This window comes from Notothenia rossii (assembly GCF_949606895.1).
Source record: "Notothenia rossii genome assembly, chromosome: 1".
Taxonomy (NCBI): Eukaryota; Metazoa; Chordata; class Actinopteri; order Perciformes; family Nototheniidae; genus Notothenia; species Notothenia rossii.
In genome coordinates, this window is record NC_136912.1 from 119390 (window position 1) to 141827 (window position 22438).

Genomic DNA, 22438 nt, shown 5'->3' on the forward strand with positions numbered 1-22438 from the left:
TCCAGAAAATAAGAGCTTTATTAAAACATGCAGAAAATATTCAAACATTTAAATATCAAAGTGTTATTAATGATAACATATCATATTAAACAAAGGGTTAATAACACATGTTAGATCATATTAAACAAAGGGTTAATAACACATGTTGGATCATGTCATATTAAATATCTAATAACTAGGGCCGGGACTTTAATTAATTAATTAAGATGAATTAATTAAACAAAAATTAACGCATTTTAATCGCACTTATTTTTGCACCGCGGAACGTTTCTCACTGGATGAGTTTCAGGGGTACCGATTATACTGGAGCACCAACTAACGTTCATGACTTCAGACAACAACAAACCACAGTGAACAATAGTCAAACATGAAGAAGCTGATGAGACCGCTTTGGTTGGCCCCGTGGATGGGACATTTTGTTTTAAAAAACGGACGGATGGAAGCGTCGATAAGAGCACGGTTGTTTGCAAATTATGCAAAAAGGAATTTGCATATCACCGCAGCACATCAAGCCTCAAGTATCACCTCAATGCAAAACATATAGCAGCTAGCGTGGAAGCTAGCGTGGAAAATGGGGGGGGGGGGGGGGGGGGGGCAGCTAGTGGATCGCCGGAGCTGTATTAGATTAACATTAACATGCTTATTGTAGTTGTAAGTGCACTGCCTTGCGGCCTGTAGCACCGTCCTTGATGGAGCATATGTGTGGGCAGGAAAGGAGTGAGCAGAGAGTAGAGTAGTTGTCGATTCTTGTTCTGTTTTCTGTGAATATCTGCCTCACCCTCTCAGACTTTGAGTTGTGCGCGCTACTAAAGAGACGTGTTACCATGGAAACCAAACAATGGTGTAGCTGTATTAAAGTCCGAGTGGAAACAGTCGTGTGTAAATCTGATTTTGTCAGAAATCGGGAGAAATATGACCCCCGGAGGAAACCGGGAGAGGGCAATGAAATCGGGAGTCTCCCGCAAAAATCGGGAGGGTTGACAAGTATGACCCACACTCAACCAGATGACTGGTTTCAGGGCCAGGATAACTAAGTCCACGTCTGAAAAGATAACCAGCTCACTGGATTGCACTCGACTGTAGACCACTTGGAGTGGTAGAAGAGAAGGGGCTGCAAAAGGTACTACAGATTGCATCGTCTGACACAACATATGAGCTGCCATGCAGAAAGACAGTGACAAAAAGAATCCAGCAGCTTTATGACAATGAAAAGGAAGAGAAAGAGAGTTTATTGGAGAAAGCCGAATGTGTTGCCCTGACTGCGGATCATTGGACCTCGGTAAGCAATTCAAATGACCTCTGTGTGACGGCACGCTTTATTGACATCTTCTCACTGTTCTCAGGTCAAATATTTATATGTGATTAAAAATACGATTAATTAATTACAAAACCTCTAATTAATTAGATTAATTTTTTTAATCGAGTCCCGGCCCTAATAATAATATATTTTCTTATTGTGTCGGCGCTCTGGATCGATGCTGCGTTCATGTGCTGACGGAATAATCTGAAAAAGGAGTTCTGGAAACACATCTTGATGTTTCCTCGACTCAAACAGGAAGTGAAGCTGCTCAGTTTTTATGCTAAGCCAACATCTGCTGAGGCACTGTGGCAGCCAATCAGGACGGAGATGTGTGAGTATCTGCTGACATCACGATCATTCAAATACTGAGGGAGAACCAATGGGGCGTCAGCAACTCAAAGAGAGGCTTTGTGATCGGACAGCAGTGGCAGGGGGTGGGTCTTGAACCCAGGAGCAGTGCATGCTGGGAAGGCATCTACAAGTCTCGTGGGAGGATCCAGATCTCGTTCCTGCGCTCGGGAACTGACGGGTTCTCGTAGGAAGCCACCATGAAGTTTTCCAGCAGAGGGGGGGAGCCCAGCAGAGGGGGGGCGCCCAGCAGAGGGGGGGAGCCCGGCAGAGGGGGGGCACCTAGAAGGCCCCGCAGAATCCCCACCTGATAGGTGAGCGTCTGCCAGGTGGTCGTCCCGAAGAACGTCCTGACAGCCAATCAGAGAGCAGCACAACGTCAACAATACAATAGAGAGGCAAAGTCCCTCCCCTTACGATGGACCTCATGGGACCTCATTTCAGAAAGATGATGCATTGAAGTCAACAGGAGAGAACAGTTACCTTTCTCTCCCGTTTGAATTGAGCCATGAATTACATGATGTTCGTCAATTTGAAACATCATGTTGCTCCCCTTCACTATCACTATCACCCTCACTATCAATATATCCCTCACCCTCACTATCACTATCACCCTCACCCTCACCCTCACTATCACTATCCCCCTCACTATCACTATCACCCTCACTATCACTATCCCCCTCACTATCACTATCACCCTCACTATCACCCTCACTATCAATATATCCCTCACTATCACCCTCACCCTCACTATCACTATCCCCCTCACTATCACTATCACCCTCACTATCACTATCACCCTCACTATCACCCTCACTATCAATATATCCCTCACCCTCACTATCACTATCACCCTCACTATCACTATCACCCTCACTATCAATATATCCCTCACCCTCACTATCACCCTCACCCTCACTATCACTATCCCCCTCACTATCACTATCACCCTCACTATCACTATCACCCTCACTATCACCCTCACTATCAATATATCCCTCACCCTCACTATCACTATCCCCCTCACTATCACTATCACCCTCACTATCAATATATCCCTCACCCTCACTATCACTATCACCCTCACCCTCACTATCACTATCCCCCTCACTATCACTATCACCCTCACTATCACCCTCACTATCACCCTCACTATCACTATCACCCTCACTATCACCTTCACCCTCATCCTCACTATCACTATCACCCTCACTATCACCCTCACTATCACCCTCACCCTCACTATCACTATCACCCTCACTATCAATATCACCCTCACTATCACCCTCACCCTCACCCTCACTATCACCCTCACTATCACCCTCACTATCACCCTCACTATCACCCTCACTATCACTATCCCCCTCACTATCACTATCACCCTCACCCTCACTATCACTATCACCCTCACCCTCACTATCACCCTCACTATCACCCTCACTATCACCCTCACTATCACTATCCCCCTCACTATCACTATCACCCTCACCCTCACTATCACTATCACCCTCACTATCACCCTCACTATCACTATCACCCTCACTATCACCCTCACTATCACTATCACCCTCACTATCACCCTCACTATCACTATCACTATCACCCTCACTATCATTATCACCCTCACTATCACCCTCACTATCACCCTCACTATCACCCTCACTATCACCCTCACTATCACTATCCCCCTCACTATCACTATCACCCTCACCCTCACTATCACTATCACCCTCACTATCACCCTCACTATCACCCTCACTATCACCCTCACTATCACTATCCCCCTCACTATCACTATCACCCTCACCCTCACTATCACTATCACCCTCACTATCACCCTCACTATCACTATCACCCTCACTATCACCCTCACTATCACTATCACCCTCACTATCACCCTCACTATCACCCTCACTATCATTATCACCCTCACTATCACCCTCACTATCACCCTCACTATCACCCTCACTATCACCCTCACCCTCACTATCACCCTCCCCCTCACTATCACCCTCACCCTCACTATCACCCTCACTATCACTCTCACCCTCAATATCACCCTCACCCTCACTATCACCCTCACTATCACCCTCACCCTCACTATCACCCTCACCCTCACTATCACCCTCACTATCACTCTCACCCTCAATATCACTATCACCCTCACTATCACTATCACCCTCACCCTCGGCTAAACGCACCAGGGTTCGATTCAACCGGACTATACAAGGCAGGTGTGAACGCACCCTTAGCGGAGGAAAACAATTGTGACATCACTTACGCGACTCTGGGATTTGTAATCTTTCTAGTTGCGTATTTTTCATAGTCTTATATTTCAACAGTTTTACGACAAACTGTGACATTTTTGACATGGAAATTCTTTTTTAAGATTGACAAACATCATATGTGTAATTCGTGGCACAATTCAAACGGGATCGAAAGATACGTTTTCTCTCTCCATTGACTTCAATACATAATTTTTCAGAAATAATGTCCCATGAGGTCCACCTGAAGGGGAGGGACTTCGCCTCTCAATAGAGCGGTGCAGTGATGAGTCCTAAAACCAGGAAGTGAGTCAGCATTTCACCACTTCCTGTTCCCTGGTCTCAGAGCCAATGGGATCTCTCCACTTCCTGTTCCCTGGTCTCAGAGCCAATGGGATCTCTCCATAGGATGTTGGAAACTAGCTGAACTAAGGTCTGTGGTTGAGACACATTGAAGAGACAGATCACGTTTTGTTCTACATTAAATCATCAGCAGTGACCCCACTGGTGATCTCTGAAGAGTGGACGTGTCTGAGAAACGATGGTTGTTATCAAGTGGCTGAATAGGACTACAGAAGTCGTGGAGGACGTTGTACGTCATTACCCCGAACACGTAAACACTCCTCTAAGTTAGTTTCTGTTCTGCTTGAGAGCAAGTCCCTGCCTCCTGCAGACTGTTCAAACAAAAACTTCAACTCGTTCCATCTAGAATCTGTGTGTTTGAATATGGATCTGAAGTTGGCGTGACGTTGAAGTCGTGCTGCTGGACTCGGCTGACCCTGCAATGCTAACGTGATGCTATAAAGGAACTCCTTTATAGCATCACGTTAGCATTGCAGGGTCGAACTACAGAAACACGTCATCACTGCACCGCTCTATACAGTACAGCTTTATTTATAAAGCACTTCCAAACCTCCAGACCAAAGTGCTGTACAGCCAAACAAAGAAACAAACATCACAAGTAAAAACAATAGACAATTTAAACACAACCCAAACACCAGGAGGAACACAGCAATAGAGGCGGGGCACCAACCTGGAGAGCACTCTGATTGGCTCCCGCTGGACGATGGTGATGTCGGGGTCTGAGGGGAGGGGGGGGGCGCTCTGAAACTCTGAGGGCAGGAAGAAGGACGTCCGCACGACTTCCTGCATCGAGAGGCCGTCAGCTGACACCTCGGTAACCACGGGAACCGTCAGACCCAGGAACCGCCCTGAAGATCATATAATGACATCACATTTCATTTAGCTGAGGCTTTTATCCAAAGAGACTTACATTAAGTGCATTCGACCAACAAGATACAACCTTGAAGAAAACAGAATCATATAAGTACATCAGGTTTCATAGAGCCAAACATTTCAAGTGCTACTCAACTGGCTTTAGATCAGCCAGCCCTTTATTAGTATTAAGTGCTTTGTTAGTAATTCTATCTCTGGAAGTGGAGTCCAAAGAGATGAGTTTTCAGTCTGCGCCGGAAGAGATATATTAATATAATAATATAAAGTATAATAATATAGTATTTAATAACCTGTGGAGTTCTCCCTGCAGATGTAGCGCATTAGCTTCATGAAGCTAACAGAGACGCTCTGCTCGAACAGTTTTTCCCCGGCTGAAACACAGGCCCACTGACCGGGGGGGATCAGCCTCTCCTCGAACTGCACCTCCCCCATCTGAGGAGATAGAGGGGGTTAGGTTCTCCTTTAGGGAACACTGCACCTCCTTTAGGGAACACTAGGGAACACTGGACCTCCTTTAGGTAACACTGGGCCTTAGGGAACACTGGACCGTCCTTTAGGGAACACTGAACCTCCTTTAGGGAACACTAGGGAACACTGGACCGTCCTTTAGGGAACACTGGACCTCCTTTAGGGAACACCGGACCTCCTTTAGGGAACTCTAGGGAACACTGGACCTCCTCTAGATTTACTAGCTAAGTGTGTTAGGTCTAACTCTCAGTGTATTTTGATCCGCTCAACGGTCCGTCACAGCGGCGGAGCTGTGATCATTCAGAGCTGCGTGTTCTCCGTCAGCAGCAGCTGATCTGATCTCTGATCTCTGATCCCTCTCTCGCGTCCGGTTAGACTTCACTCGCGTCTAAGTCCAAATCTATCAGATCTAGCTAGTTCTAGTTAATTATACGACTGCCTACTTTTCAAAAGACCTAAACAATAAGCGTGTGGTCGCAAAGTTTGGAGCAGCATTATGCATATGTTTATATGAGGGGTCAAAATCCCATGCTCAGAAAATGCTCCTATATTTTGTTCTCTTCATTCCCCACGCCCCAAAATAAATAAATAAACACATTTTAGGAAAAGTAAGGAAGTTTGAGCAGTGTGGGTTTTATATGAACAGAGTTACACATATTTAAAAACGTGAAGTGTAATAACTGCAGGTGCCTCCCTGTCAGAAGGACAAAGGTCCTCAGTGAAGCTCAAGCCCATGTTTCTCACTATATTGTACAACTTATTAAAAAGATCAGTTCAATGCAGCTGATGTCGTCTTAGTGTTATTGCATGATGTTAAAACTGGTTTGCCATGAATTTAGTGACTGATTCTAAACATTTGAAATGTAGCTTTAAGAGTTTCTCAGTTAGAAGGTTGTAGTTTTAATAAATCAGACTCTGATGGTGCAGCGCTACTGTACCTCTTTATGGGCTTTTTCCTTAACAAATTGTTTTTGCGCTGATGAGGGGGAACTTGGCTGAATTTCTTTTTCAAAGGGGGAACATGATTGAAAAAAGTTTGAGAAACACTGCTCTAGGGAACACTGGACCTCCTTTAGGGAACACTGCACCTCCTTTAGGGAACACTGCACCTCCTTTAGGGAACACTGCACCTCCTTTAGGGAACACTGCACCTCCTTTAGGGAACACTGCACCTCCTTTAGAGAACACTGCACCTCCTTTAGGGAACACTGCACCTCCTTTGGGGAACACTAGGGAAGACTGGACCTCCTTTAGGGAACACTGGATCCTCCTTTAGGGAACACTGCACCTCCTTTGGGAAACACTGGATTCTCCTTTAGGGAACACTGCACCTCCTTTAGGGAACACTGGACCTCCTTTAGGGAACACTGGATCCTCCTTTAGGGAACACTGCACCTCCGTTAGGGAATACTGCACCTCCTTTAGGGAACACTAGGGAAGACTGGACCTCCTTTAGGGAACACTGGATCCTCCTTTAGGGAACACTGCACCTCCTTTAGGGAACACTGGATTCTCCTTTAGGGAACACTGCACCTCCTTTAGGGAACACTGCACCTCCGTTAGGGAACACTGCACCTCCTTTAGGGAACACTGCACCTCCTTTAGAGAACACTGCACCTCTTTTAGGGAACACTGCACCTCTTTTAGGGAACACTGCACCTCCTTTAGGGAACACTGGGCCTCCTTTAGGGAACACTAGGGAAGACTGGACCTCCTTTAGGGAACACTGGATCCTCCTTTAGGGAACACTGCACCTCCTTTAGGGAACACTGGATTCTCCTTTAGGGAACACTGCACCTCCTTTAGGGAACACTGGACCTCCTTTAGGGAACACTGCACCTCCTTTAGGGAACACTGGATCCTCCTTTAGGGAACACTGCACCTCCTTTAGAGAACACTGGACCTCCTTTAGGGAACACTGCACATCCTTTAGGGAACACTGGACCTCCTTTAGGGAACACTGGATCCTCCTTTAGGGAACACTGCACCTCCTTTAGGGAACACTGCACCTCCTTTAGGGAACACTGGATCCTCCTTTAGGGAACACTGCACCTCCTTTAGGGAACACTGGGCCTCCTTTAGGGAACACTAGGGAAGACTGCACCTCCTTTAGGGAACACTGGACCTCCTTTAGGGAACACTGCACCTCCTTTAGGGAACACTGCACCTCCTTTAGGGAACACTGGATCCTCCTTTAGGGAACACTGCACCTCCTTTAGGGAACACTGGACCTCCTTTAGGGAACACTGGATCCTCCTTTAGGGAACACTCACCTCCTTTAGGGAACACTGCACCTCCTTTAGGGAACACTGCACCTCCTTTAGGGAACACTGGACCTCCTTTAGGGAACACTGCACCTCCTTTAGGGAACACTGCACCTCCTTTAGGGAACACTCACCTTCTCGTGGCAGCAGATGGAGGAAAATTGAAGGAGCTCCCTCTGCTGGCTGTTGCGGGTCATTTCCATTATGGGTCCCATCATCTCTGTGACAGACAGGAAGCTCAGTTAAGATCACAATAAAGCCCCGCCCACTCTAACCCCCCTCCTCACCTGGAGGTACTAACACCTGGTGGTTGCCCCCCTTCATCTTATGGTACTAACACCTGGTGGTTGCCCCCCTTCATCTTATGGTACTAACACCTGGTGGTTGCCCCCCCCTCACCTGGTGGTTGCCGCCCCCCTCACCTGGTGGTTTCCCCCCCCTCACCTGGTGCTACTTACACCTGGTGGTTTCCCCCCCCCTCACCTGGTGCTACTTACACCTGGTGGTTGCCCTCCCCCCTCACCTGGTGGTTTCCCCCCCCTCACCTGGTGCTACTTACACCTGGTGGTTTCCCCCCCCTCACCTGGTGCTACTTACACCTGGTGGTTTCCCCCCCCCTCACCTGGTGGTACTTACACCTGGTGGTTGCCCTCCCCCCTCACCTGGTGGTTGCCCCCCCTCACCTGGTGGTACTAACACCTGGTGGTTGCCCCCCCATTCTTTTGCCACACACATTAAATAGGACAATACTCTGAGCATGCGCAGTGTAGTTTCTACAGTCACCGTTCACTTAGACAGGGAGAGGGAGGGGCATGGTGGGGTTTTGTCCCACATGGCTCTAAGCAGCTCAATAGGCACACACTGTAGACACTAATTAGAAGAACACAGACTAAAACAGCAATGAGACGAATCAGATGATTAAACATGATCTTTTTGACTTTTTTTGTAATCATTATTTTAATACTTTCTGCTGACACTAGGTGGGGCTGTGCCACTGGGTATCACCGTAGTCCAGCTGGGACAGGAATGAGCCAGAGACCAACCTTTTACGGGATGAAATTGAAAAACAACATTTAAGTCTGTAAAGGAAGCCAAGAGTGAATTTCAATTCCTTAGTTAGAACTTCAATGTGGTTTGAAGTTCAGATTACTGTCCAACAAAAAGCCAAGATATTTGTAGGTTTCGACAAACTCAACCGAGACGCTATCAAGGGTGTCAATGGAGAGGCAAGAGGACGCTGACTTGGGAGTAGGGATGGGTACCGAGAACCGGTACTAAGTCAATACCGGTTCCTGATTGGACGGTATCGGTATACCGTTAAGCCGCTGGACAAACGGTGCTGCTATCGGTATATCTGTAACGTCTACTTCCTTAGTTTAACTTTAAACCATTCTGGTTGGTTGGGAACCCTCATCCCGTGTGATGTATCCGGTTTGAGACCCCTCTGATTGGCCACTGTAAATGCCACTCGTCATGTCTCTCAACAGCGCTCTTATTATTGTTGTGAGACTCCAGCAGGCATGGCGGACAGAGCGAAGCCATCGAAGGTCTGGGTGCACTTGTAAATGTAATGGCGATAGTGCAAGGTGCAATCTATGTACTCAGTGAGTTTCTTGTAAAGGGGGGGGGCACAAGCAACTTAATGAAGCATTTGCAAAAGAGACACTCATTGAATCTAAAACGGTGCTAGCGATACTGCTAGTGCTAATAGTGCTAGCGGGCTCCAGCCGCGCCGTGTGTAAAGGTGACCTGAGCGAAGGCTCGCAGGCAGGTTAGCTGCTGCACGGGTAATATGTTTTGTTTACCTGAGTGCAGTCTTGCAGGCACATCGCCTTGTCTTTTTTTAGTTTATTAACACCAAATTATTGAAAAGTATCGATAAGAGTATCAAAAAATACCGATACCGATAAGCAGTACCGGTACCGTTATCGATAAAATTCTAACGATACCCATCCCTACTTGGGAGCAAAAAGCATTGCTTTGGTTTTCTTACTGTTCAAAAGCAGTTTGGAGTCAAGAAGCGCATGCTGCAGCGTGAGGACATCAGATTTTAAATTGGAAAAGGCCATATCCAGAGAAGGAGCACATGAGTATACAATAGTGTCATCAGCATACATATGATAGGTAGAAAATTGCATCTGATTACAAATACAGGGTATATGCAGGAATCCTGAAGTCAAATTTAATACTTTTTAAGACCTTTTTTAAGACCCTTTCCATACATTTTAAGACCTCATCGCAACTTGAGTTCTAACTGGTTACATTGGCAAAACACTTTACCTCATATTTACTATATTGATTGTAAGATAGCAAAACTAAACAGAGTGCAGACAGACTACTGAAGCCTTCTCTCCACATGAACTTCAACCTCTCTGTGAAGGTCAGGTTTAATGCAGTATGCTGCTTTGTTGCTTCTGTACTCTGTGCTCTTTCATTCCAGTAAAACTCCTCAGAAACCATTAGAAACCAGTATTTGACCAATAAACAAAACTATTGACAAAACTTTGAACTATGAAATATATTAAACTTTGGTGAGCTTCAGCGGGGTAATGCCATATAGGAGCTCCCTCTCAAATACCCAGGGGTTAAATTGGGCTGGGGCTGTCCGGGGCTAAGCCCTGGCACATAGGACGATGCTCTGACGTCATCACCCTCACACATTTGTCATATGTTTACAAAAAAGGAAATATATGTTAAGACTTTTCTCGTTCTTAATATAGACTATATTAGGGTCTATATGTGTTGACTTTACTTTAAAATAGCAGATCTCTGTGACCGGATATAGTTTGGCTTAGACCCCGGCCCCACGAGGACGCATACGGTAAAACGCATACGCAAACGCAAAAAGTCTTCCGTTCACACGCATTCGATTCATTAACGTGTCCGTTCACACTAGACCGCTGGAAACGCTGGAAACGCTGTAGTACATATGCCAGGCCTGTAAGTGGCGCTGCTGCCGCCCGAAATACACCAAAAGCAGCGAAGAAGACCCCGGAGCATGGTTGCCATGGTTGCCCTTCTGTTTATTCTCCGCGGTGGACGGCGTGTTCTCCTGCTGTATCTCTCAGGTAGTCCACCAGCAGATGAAAAACACCCACCTCTCCCCCTCTTCCAAGGAACGAGGGGACCGTGCGGCAGTTTCCGTAAAAAAAAATGTTCCGCCGGTCAACATGTCCGTTAAAGTTTAAATCTTCCGTACAAAATTAGGAAAGTGCCGGTCAGAGGTCTTCTTTGTTATTTATTGAGCTTTAAAACAAATTGATAACGACTCTGTTCTCTGTATAATAATATAATAATATTTAATAAACGGTGCCTGCCTCTCTTTTCCTCCCCCTCTTCTGACAGCCCAGCAGCAGCAGGAGACGTGGGGAGAGGGAGGCGGGCTCTTTCATCGTTATCAGAAAATGATCATATAGGGCACACACGGAGCCATTGGACCCCCAGAGCGTTGCGTAGCCGGTCTACCCACCTTGGGACCTGGGACCCGTTATCTTTACCGTAGTCGTTTAGTGCCCCCCCTCCCCCACAGAGCGGAGCAAGGCAACGAAACTTAAAATAATAAGCAGCATTTTACGGCGCGCTATGCATGGGGCCGCCTTGGGGGGTTTCCCGACATGTCGTTTCAGTAAATTAAAGGGTGTTTCATGTTGTCGTTGCTGTGGACCTTCTTAACACCTTGGAAAATTACGTTTTAATACTTTTTAATAGCCTTAATTTTTGCTAAATTGATTTATCAACTTTTAATACTTTTTAAGACCCCGCGGACCCCCTGAAATATTGTTTACATATAATAAAAAGAGCAAGGGCCCCAAAATAGAGCACTGTGGAACTCCCTTCTCCAAGGGGACAGGGTCAGAGACAGTACTACCCAACCTGACGCTTTGAGTACGGTCGGTTAGATAACTATGAAACCAGCAAATGGCGTTATGACCGAAACGAGACACCAACATAACGTTAGACAGAATGTGGTGATCTTCAGTATCAAATGCTTTGGCCAGGTCAATAAACAACACAAACTGATTTCTGATCCAAAGCAGCCTTCATATCGTCTAAGACTTTCAGATGGCAGTCACAGTACTGTGCTTTGATCTGAATCCAGACGGCATAGGGTTAAGGATGTTGTGTGAATTTAAAACAAGTTTTAGCTGAGTAGAACTCTGTGGGATCACCAGCTTTCAAGAGGGGCGATACCAGAGCTTGCTTCCACACAGCTGGCAGTGTGTGAGTGGACAGGGAGAGGTTAAACATATCACTTACTGGTTGTGCTATAATCTGAGCTGCCATTTTTAAAAAGAACGGGTCGAGGCCGACAGGCCCGGCAGACTTTTTAGGATCAATTGAATGCAAACCCTGTAAGACTTGGGGTTTGCACTCGGCAACCACCAGAGACCTGGTGGTTGCCGCCCCCCACCCGACCCCACCTGGAGGTACTAACACCTGGTGGTTGCCCCCCCCTCACCTGGTGGTACTAACACCTGGTGATTACTGGCGACTGCCTGCCAGTGAGTCAGCAGCCGGTCTTCTTCCTCTTCAGCCATTGGTTGAGGATCCTCAGTGATGTCATCGTCCAGCTGCTCCTCGTCCAATCCCTCGAGGTCTTCAAGAGAGATCAGAGCCATTACTGCTGGGGGAGGGGGGTTCCTCTGACCTGCAGGGACAGGGTTAGCATGTAGCATTATCATGTTAGCACACCCTTTAGCATAAAGCATTATCATGTTAGCACATCCTTTAGCATAAAGCATTATCATGTTAGCACATCCTTTAGCATAAAGCATTATCATGTTAGCACATCCTTTAGCATAAAGCATTTTTATGTAAGCATATCATTTAGCTTGTAGCATCATCATGTTAGCTTGTAGCATCATCATGTTAGCTTTTAGCATCATCATGTTAGCTCCTGTTAGCTCCTGAAAAATCCAATGGAAAAACCCCATTGGATTGGGAGATGCTGCCTTCAGGGTCTAACACAGAACCAGGGAGATGCTGCCTTCAGGGTCCAACACAGAACCAGGGAGATGCTGCCTTCAGGGTCTAACACAGAACCAGGGAGATGCTGCCTTCAGGGTCTAACACAGAACCAGGGAGATGCTGCCTTCAGGGTCTAACACAGAACCAGGGAGATGCTGCCTTCAGGGTCCTACACAGAACCAGGGAGATGCTGCCTTCAGGGTCTAACACAGAACCAGGGAGATGCTGCCTTCAGGGTCCTACACAGAACCAGGGAGATGCTGCCTTCAGGGTCTAACACAGAACCAGGGAGATGCTGCCTTCAGGGTCTAACACAGAACCAGGGAGATGCTGCCTTCAGGGTCCTACACAGAACCAGGGAGATGCTGCCTTCAGGGTCTAACACAGAACCAGGGAGATGCTGGCTTCAGGGTCTAAACACAGAACCAGGGAGATGCTGCCTTCAGGGTCTAACACAGAACCAGGGAGATGCTGCCTTCAGGGTCCAACACAGAACCAGGGAGATGCTGCCTTCAGGGTCTAACACAGAACCAGGGAGATGCTGCCTTCAGGGTCCTACACAGAACCAGGGAGATGCTGCCTTCAGGGTCTAACACAGAACCAGGGAGATGCTGCCTTCAGGGTCTAACACAGAACCAGGCAGATGCTGCCTTCAGGGTCCTACACAGAACCAGGGAGATGCTGCCTTCAGGGTTTAACACAGAACCAGGGATATGCTGCCTTCAGGGTCTAACACAGAACCAGGGAGATGCTGCCTTCAGGGTCTAACACAGAACCAGGGAGATGCTGCCTTCAGGGTCTAACACAGAATCAGGGACATGCTGCCTTCAGGGTCTAACACAGAACCAGGGAGATGCTGCCTTCAGGGTCCAACACAGAACCAGGGAGATGCTGCCTTCAGGGTCCAACACAGAACCAGGGAGATGCTGCCTTCAGGGTCTAACACAGAACCAGGCAGATGCTGCCTTCAGGGTCCTACACAGAACCAGGGAGATGCTGCCTTCAGGGTTTAACACAGAACCAGGGATATGCTGCCTTCAGGGTCTAACACAGAATCAGGGACATGCTGCCTTCAGGGTCTAACACAGAACCAGGGAGATGCTGCCTTCAGGGTCCAACACAGAACCAGGGAGATGCTGCCTTCAGGGTCCAACACAGAACCAGGGAGATGCTGCCTTCAGGGTCTAACACAGAACCAGGCAGATGCTGCCTTCAGGGTCCTACACAGAACCAGGGAGATGCTGCCTTCAGGGTTTAACACAGAACCAGGGATATGCTGCCTTCAGGGTCTAACACAGAACCAGGGATATGCTGCCTTCAGGGTCCTACACAGAACCAGGGAGATGCTGCCTTCAGGGTTTAACACAGAACCAGGGATATGCTGCCTTCAGGGTCTAACACAGAACCAGGGAGATGCTGCCTTCAGGGTCTAACACAGAACCAGGGACATGCTGCCTTCAGGGTCCAACACAGAACCAGGGAGATGCTGCCTTCAGGGTCTAACACAGAATCAGGGACATGCTGCCTTCAGGGTCTAACACAGAACCAGGGAGATGCTGCCTTCAGGGTCCAACACAGAACCAGGGAGATGCTGCCTTCAGGCTCCAACACAGAACCAGGGAGATGCTGCCTCCTGCCTTCAAGGTCTAGGGCAGGCCTATTCAACTGGCGGCCCGCGGGCCAGATGCGGCCCAGAACCAACTCCCGATTGGCCCAGCCTCCCGTAGCCAAATTTCTACACTAGTACAGACCATGAACGCAACACTCCGCGTTGCATAGAAACCACCAAACCACAACGCAGCACGTTTTTTGAAAGTGCATCTAGTGGTGCTAGTAACGGTGGTCCTATGATAGCAACTCTAAAACATGTCTCTCTCAACTCTGAAGCGTAAACAGAGACAAAACGGTCATTGATCTTGTGGAGCAGATCCAAGTCAAGCTGGACCTTTTCGCGACCGACTTGAGCACGGGTCGGATGCTGCATTTTCCGACGCTCCCCAAACACATCACATCTCCGGCACAAATCACGGATGTGATGACAGATTTCATTGCGAGGTTGAAAGAGAACTTTGCCGGTCGATTGGATGGACTTGCTCTGCCCACAGAGGTGATGATGGGCTTAGCCAGAGACCCCTTCACTGTTGCAATAGAGGGGGACGTATCAACCAGAGCAAAGGAAGTGGTCCCCTCCCCTGCATCGACAAGGGGAAATATACACTGGAACTTATTGACATGCAGCGCACTAACGGGCCAGCGAAGCTTTGGAGTGATGTCAAAAAACAGCAGTTCCCTAACGTTCAGAAAGTAGCGATCTGTACTTGAAAAGTGAAAAAATAGTATTGCTACAGTACTACCTCTTTTTGTTGCATTTAGGGCCGGGACTTTAACGCGTTAATTAAGATTAATTAATTACACAAAAATTAACGCGTTAAAAAAATTAACTCATTTTAATCGCACTTGTTTTTGCACCGCGGAACGTTTCTCACTGGATGAGTTTCAGGGGTACCGATTATACTGGAGCACCAACTAACGTTCATGACTTCAGACAACAACAAACCACAGTGAACAATAGTCAAACGTGAACGAAGAAGCTGATGAGACCGCTTTGGTTGGCCCCGTGGATGGGACATTTTGTTTTAAAAAACGGACGGATGGAAGCGTCGATAAGAGCACGGTTGTTTGCAAATTATGCAAAAAGGAATTCGCATATCACCGCAGCACATCAAGCCTCAAGTATCACCTCAATGCAAAACATATAGCAGCTAGCGTGGAAGCTAGCGTGGACGTTAGCCCGACTCGGAGTACAAGGACCCACACCCAATTCGCGTTGATCAAACAGTGGCCTATGCAACAGAGAGATTTTATTTTTCATCAGGATATTGGAAGAATAGGAGGGATTGAGGTCAATCACTGGCACTTTTTTATTTTAAATGGTACACTTTATGTTGAACTATTTATTATGTTGTTGGTGCAACTGGCACTTTATGTTGAACTGTTTATTGTTTTGGCCAAGGTTATTGAGAGAGTTGGACTGAAATTGATTAGATCTTTTAAATCAACTGTTGGTAAATCAACAAAGTCTGTTCTGGCCTCTGAAGCAACAGAGAGATGTTTTCTAATAGTCAGGGTTTCCAATGTTCTGAATGTACTTGAAAGTATTGTGTTTTACTTCAAAAACAAAGTGTTATAGTTTACAGAAGGTCTACCTACCTATAGGCTACCTGAATCTCTGAAATGTACTATATTCCTAAATATGCTATTGCTACACTTTATGGCAAAAATAGCACTTTTCTGTTGGTCTTGGTTAAGGACCACCTTGAAAAAAATAAACAATGTTTTGTTTCTTAAGCTTATGTATTCAGTCATTATTCAATGGTATACTCAAATCCATGTGGAAAAAATTGCTTCTCACTGTTCTCAGGTCAGATATTTATATGTGATTAAAAATGCGATTAATTTCAATTAATTAATTACAAAGCCTCTAATTAATTAGATTAATTTTTTTAATCGAGTCCCGGCCCTAGTTGAATTGGAGCTCTTTAGCTGTTTTTTTTTTTAATGTGAGGACATTTATTAAGACTGCTATTATTGGATTCAGTAAATGCACTTTGTGATGTGCCTGGTTCAAAAAAATAACCTGAATATTTGACTTCTAAAGCAAACTAATGTAATGCTACAACTGTGCACTTTTTTTTCAGATTCTGTTAAGTTAATGCTAATTTGTTGTGTTTTTATGCACCTTTTGACCTACCTTTGTTCGATGAACAATGAATACAAATTGCATGTTTTTCATCGCAGTAATATGTGTTGGTTTAAAATGTGTCACTACCCGCTTTTTACAGGCCGCTGAATGTCTGGCCCAACTGAATGTGTAGTTGAATAGCCCTGGTCTAGGGTCTAACCATGCTGCCTTCAGGGTCCAACACAGAACCAGGGAGATGCTGCCTCCTGCCTTCAAGGTCTAGGGTCTAACCATGCTGCCTTCAGGGTCCAACACAGAACCAGGGAGATGCTGCCTTCAGGGTCCAACACAGAACCAGGGAGATGCTGCCTCCTGCCTTCAAGGTCTAGGGTCTAACCATGCTGCCTTCAGGGTCCAACACAGAACCAGGGAGATGCTGCCTCCTGCCTTCAAGGTCTAGGTCTAACCATGCTGCCTTCAGGGTCCAACACAGAACCAGGGAGATGCTGCCTTCGGGGTCAGACAGTATCATTAATAACATGATGAATGATACATCACGTCATCCTGAAGCTAGTTTGTTGTTCATATTGATCTGATGGAATAGTTTGTATAAAGTCTTACAGTTCACACACTCCGATATAAAGCCATAGAAAGGACAGTTAGCACAGTTAGCACGGGTCGGGCTGGTTATATTTATCTCACCTGGTTCTGTCAACAACACCTCCAGCGTCTTCTTCTTCTCTGCTTCCGGTACAATGCAGCTCTCGGGCTCTTCAAAATAAAAGCCTGCAGATCCTGTCGTCGTTTTCAACACTGTGGCCGTGTCTCAATTGAGGGGCTGCACCCTTCGGAGTACGCAGCCTTCGCGGTCCACGGAGGACCCAGCACACGTAGACCGGTCTAGCCTACCGAGGGCTTCGTATTTACGTCACGTGATGGTGATACGCGCTGTTCGGTTGCGCAGCTCCAGCAGCCTGCTAGCAAATTAGCTTACAAGCTAATTCAGCTGAAAAGGATCCAGAAACTTTACTTTTACTTTTAAACATGTTTTTTAAATGAATGAAAGCATGTTGTATGGATCGATTCTAAACAATATTAGTGTTCTAATCTTAATAGCTGTGATCATAACAGTTTCTATTCTCCTTCTTCCCCTAAACCTGCCCTGATGATGTCCCACTGACCCCAGGTCAGCACCTCCAGATCCAGCAGCACGTGACCCCCCCGCTCTGCTGAAATACACTTAAACATTTTCTATGATCTATTTTATTATTAATCAAATTAAACTGAAGACATTTGAATGACCTACAGATATCCTATTATTCCACTGATTATACACATGTTGTAAATAATGGTTAAACCCTCAGTAAATTAAATAAACAATGTGTTTAACAATTACTAATTTAATTGTGTATTTTCATCTCATCACAAAGTAGAGGGAAGATCCATCCTCTCTCTGCAGCTTCATGTCTTCTATTATTATAACTTTCATCATTGAGACAGAGGAAATCAATCATGTTATTTAACATCACCAGCAGAAACACAAATATCAGCAAAATGTGTTTATGGAGTTGTTTATTTGTATTATATGTGAAGCAAGTATAGAAGCAGCTGTTTGGGGAATCAGATGGACTCAAGCTATAATCGCTAAATATCTATTAAAAGAAAGAACACATACAAAATCTAATTCTGAAACTAAGACACAAGTCTGTAGGACGGCCGTAAGCAGAGGTCTGGGTGGAGGATGTTCCTGATCGCCTATTTGCTTTCTCCAGTACCACGGTGGGTCCAGGTGGATGGAGCTCTGTCCTGATGATCCGCTGGGGTTAGGGGTCCTTCTCCAGCACCACGGTGGGTCCAGGTGGATGGAGCTCTGTCCTGATGATCCGCTGGGGTTAGGGGTCCTTCTCCAGCACCACGGGGGGTCCAGGTGGATGGAGCTCTGTCCTGATGATTCGCTGTGCACTTTTCAGATTAGGGGTCCTTCTCCAGTAGATCCATTTCTCCAGAATTGTCCTAATTACAACTGTCTATTTGTGATTGTGTTATTATTATGGGATTAGGATCAATTAAATACACTTTAACCAAAATAAAAGATGATCAAATCTGGTGTAAATATTGAAAGCATTGAGCTAACCGCTAACCAATGAGCTAACCGAGGCTAACCAATGAGCTAACCGAGGATAAGCAATGAGCTAACCGAGGATAAGCAATCAGCTAACCCAGGCTAACCAATGAGCTAACCGAGGCTAACCAATGAGCTAACCCAGGCTAACCAATGAGCTAACCCAGGCTAACCAATGAGCTAACCGAGGCTAACCAATGAGCTCACCGAGGCTAACCAATGAGCTGACCGAGGCTAACCAATGAGCTAACCACTAACCAATGAGCTAACCGAGGCTAAGCAATGAGCTAACCGCTAACCAATGAGCTAACCCAGGCTAACCAATGAGCTAACCGAGTCTAACCAATGAGCTAACCACTAACCAATGAGCTAACCGAGGCTAAGCAATGAGCTAACCGCTAACCAATGAGCTAACCCAGGCTAACCAATGAGCTCACCGAGGCTAACCAATGAGCTGACCGAGGCTAACCAATGAGCTAACCACTAACCAATGAGCTAACCGAGGCTAAGCAATGAGCTAACCGCTAACCAATGAGCTAACCCAGGCTAACCAATGAGCTAACCGAGTCTAACCAATGAGCTAACCACTAACCAATGAGCTAACCGAGGCTAACCAATGAGCTAACCGCTAACCAATGAGCTAACCCAGGCTAACCAATGAGCTAACCGAGGCTAACCAATGAGCTAACAGAGGCTAACCAATGAGCTAACCGCTAACCAATGAGCTAACCCAGGCTAACCAATGAGCTAACCGAGGCTAACCAATGAGCTGACCGAGGCTAACCAATGAGCTAACCAATGAGCTAAGCGAGGCTAACCAATGAGCTAACTGAGGCTAACCAATGAGCTGACCGAGGCCAACCAATGAGCTAACCAATGAGCTAAGCGAGGCTAACCAATGAGCTAACTGAGGCTAACCAATGAGCTAACCGAGGCTAACCAATGAGCTAACTGAGGCTAACCAATGAGCTAACTGAGGCTAACCAATGAGCTAACTGCTAACCAATGAGCTAACCGAGGCTAACCAATCAGCTAACCGAGGCTAACCAATGAGCTAACCGAGACTAACCAATGAGCTAACCCAGGCTAACCAATGAGCTAACCGAGACTAACCAATGAGCTAACCCAGGCTAAGCAATGAGCTAACCGAGGCTAAGCAATGAGCTAACAGAGGCTAACCAATGAGCTAACAGAGGCTAACCAGATATTGTTACTATGCAAGGACAAGTACTCAAAGTGGTTGTCTGTTATAAATACCTTGGTATCTGGCTTGATGATTGTCTTACTTTTAAACTTCATTTCATTAATCTGCTTAAAAAGCTGAGGGTTAGGCTAGGTTTCTTTTTCAGGAACAAGTCCTGTTTCTCACTTGAGGCCAGGAAAAGGCTCTGTGACCTTTGTACCTGTGCTGGACTATGGTGATTTGTTGCATATGAATGCACAGGGCTGCCAACATTTGAGTTCAGCTTGGATTGAGATTTTTTTTTGGTCAACCGAAAAAAGAAACGTTCATGTGTACAGTGTTACACAGGTATTGAACATGTGTAACAGAGTTATAAAGGTTGGTGTAAAATCCTGGTTAAATTGGAGAATTACGCCATCTGGTGGTACAAACGCGTGCCTGCATTACTGTAGCTTTGTTACCGCAATGGATTGTGGGAGATTCTCATACCGCGTGAGGATCTTTCGAGAGTAAGGTTCTATTGTATTATGTCGGTGGACAAAATGTATGTTATTATTTTATTAGGACAATAACGTTCTGTTGTGTTGTTTAGTTTAATGTTAGTCGTTTAATGCTCACAGCAACATGTTTTGTGTGATTGGCTATTTGTTTTATATGATTTATTAATGTGAGCACCAATAGCTAATCTGAGCTAATAAGCTAACGTGAGCGTGGTGCTATCTCTCCGACAGAACGTGCCCTTTTTATGTTTCCATTCAAACGCAGGTATGTGAGTTTTGTACACCAGTTTGTTTATGTTTAATGTTTCACATTGTTTACTACCACCATACGATCATTGATGTGTTGTTGGAGATTTAGATACCGCGTGAGGATCTTTTGAGAAACGTGTCCTTTTTATGTGTCCATTCAAACGCAGAAACGCAGTGAAATAAACCAAAGTATTCACCAGCTCTGAGTGGTCTGTTGCCGAGGGGACACTACACCGGGGGTTACACATGTACAATTAATGCACCGGGCGCTACAGTGGAGTACGCACACACAGTGTACCCGCGAGTCTTACAATGAAGGCTCGATAATCAGCTCACAGCATATACAATGGCATATAGATGTAAGCAGAGGTAAAGTGCTATTTTACTAGTGGAGGGGGGGTCCTCACCTCCTCTAGGGGGGTCCGGGGGCATGCTCCCCCGGGAAGATTTTCTTTTTAAATATTGAAGTTAAATGCATCAACCTGCTGCACTTTGAACAACATGAATTTAAGGATACATCTCTCAACACCCATATGAAACAGAACTGTAGACAGATTTACTTTTTCTTTGTGGATATTTTACAAATCACTCCCCTTTTAAACTGTATTCTTGTTTTACTGCCATATAGTATTTCATAACTGTTTTTCATTTATTCTCATAAATGGTGACCAAAACGTTTGAGACCCACTGAGATAACTAGACTAAAGTGAACTATCTAAACAGAGTCCCTTACCTCACTGAGCTGTAGTTATCTCTCTCAGTCTGACAGGACAGAGCTCTCCCTCTCATTGTTTTAGAAACAGCTTCTAATATCCGTTAAGCTAACCAGATGCTAACAGCAACAATGCAAACAGTGAGTTTGGTAGAAATATACTGTATAATAGTAAAGTTATTTCAGATGATGCCATATTTATTGAACATTTTACATTATAAATATTCCCCACAATTATTCAAAAGCATATTCTTCCAAACTCCTTGCTGTAGTCTGACCACCAGGAGACTCTTGATGTGTGTGGTGAGTTATAGTAATAATCTGTATAATAGTGATTGAATATTATTGTATTCTCTTTTTTGGGAGTTGCACTTTGCAGACGGTCCCTGAGCACTCGTTTCTTCTCCGGCTGCAGATAGAGACCAATGTGATGTGTCCAGCTCGGAGGACGGCGCGTATTGGCTTTTTTTGATCAAAATGTGATTGTAGTTCGTTGTCAACCTTACCACGGTACTGAGGAGACGTAATTTGTGTCTGAACAACGTTTTGTTCATGAGTTGTTGATCCATGAAATCAGAATCTCCCAATATCGTTCCAACTTTACTGAACTAAGCCAGAAGACCGTCTCATTTCGTAGACCGCTCGGTTTGCTGTTCCTTCACTTTATTTTTATATTTATATACATTTATTTTGGACGAAAACTCAGCGTGAGGAAAGGCATGTGTGGCGTGAGTGCGTGAGATATGGGTTAATTGCGTGACTCTCACGCTCAATGCGTGAGTGTTGGCAGCCCTGTGAATGCACCTGCCAGAAGAGTTATGACAACAGAAGTCCAAAAACGGTTATCGTCACGTGGTTCATGCAGACGAGGATCGTTCCCCGGAAGTTCATAGCGGGCAATGTGAATGCATTGATAACAGGAGATAGAACTACAGTTTTTGGTAATTATTAGTGAATAAAGGTTTTGATTTGCAATATTTATAAAACAAATCGATATGTGTGTGTATTTACATCAATATGTTTTAAAAAATAAAATAGAATTTGCTAATATTAATTTATAATATTAGGATTAGTGTGAACAACTAGTTTACATGTTAGGCTAACAGTGCCTTGGTTAAAGAGCCTGTTGCTGTTTATAGCTT

At 45.6% G+C, this 22438-nt stretch overlaps 1 protein-coding gene across 1 annotated transcript; it reads right to left on the reverse strand.

Annotated features, from left to right (window-relative positions):
* Window positions 1-17635, reverse strand: soul4 (heme-binding protein soul4). The gene is made up of 6 exons (XM_079687965.1): window positions 17233-17635; window positions 12340-12528; window positions 8015-8100; window positions 5439-5580; window positions 4946-5123; window positions 1-1998 (listed from the first exon to the last, which is right to left on the reverse strand). The coding sequence occupies exons 2-6, from the start codon at window positions 12497-12499 to the stop codon at window positions 1776-1778; spliced, it is 789 nt and encodes a 262-aa protein (XP_079544091.1). The 5' UTR covers window positions 12500-12528; window positions 17233-17635; the 3' UTR covers window positions 1-1775.
* Window positions 17636-22438: the final 4803 nt, after the last annotated feature.

Bases quoted from the DNA above. Each gene is read 5' to 3' on its own strand.
- soul4 (XM_079687965.1), bottom strand. From the start codon at position 12,499: ATGGCTCTGATCTCTCTTGAAGACCTCGAGGGATTGGACGAGGAGCAG. The intron at 5,581-8,014 runs GTGAGTGTTCCC...CTATCTCCTCAG, and splicing joins CCATCTGCTGCCACGAGAAG to ATGGGGGAGGTGCAGTTCGA. The intron at 5,124-5,438 runs GTTATTAAATAC...TATGATCTTCAG, and splicing joins CTGCAGGGAGAACTCCACAG to GGCGGTTCCTGGGTCTGACG.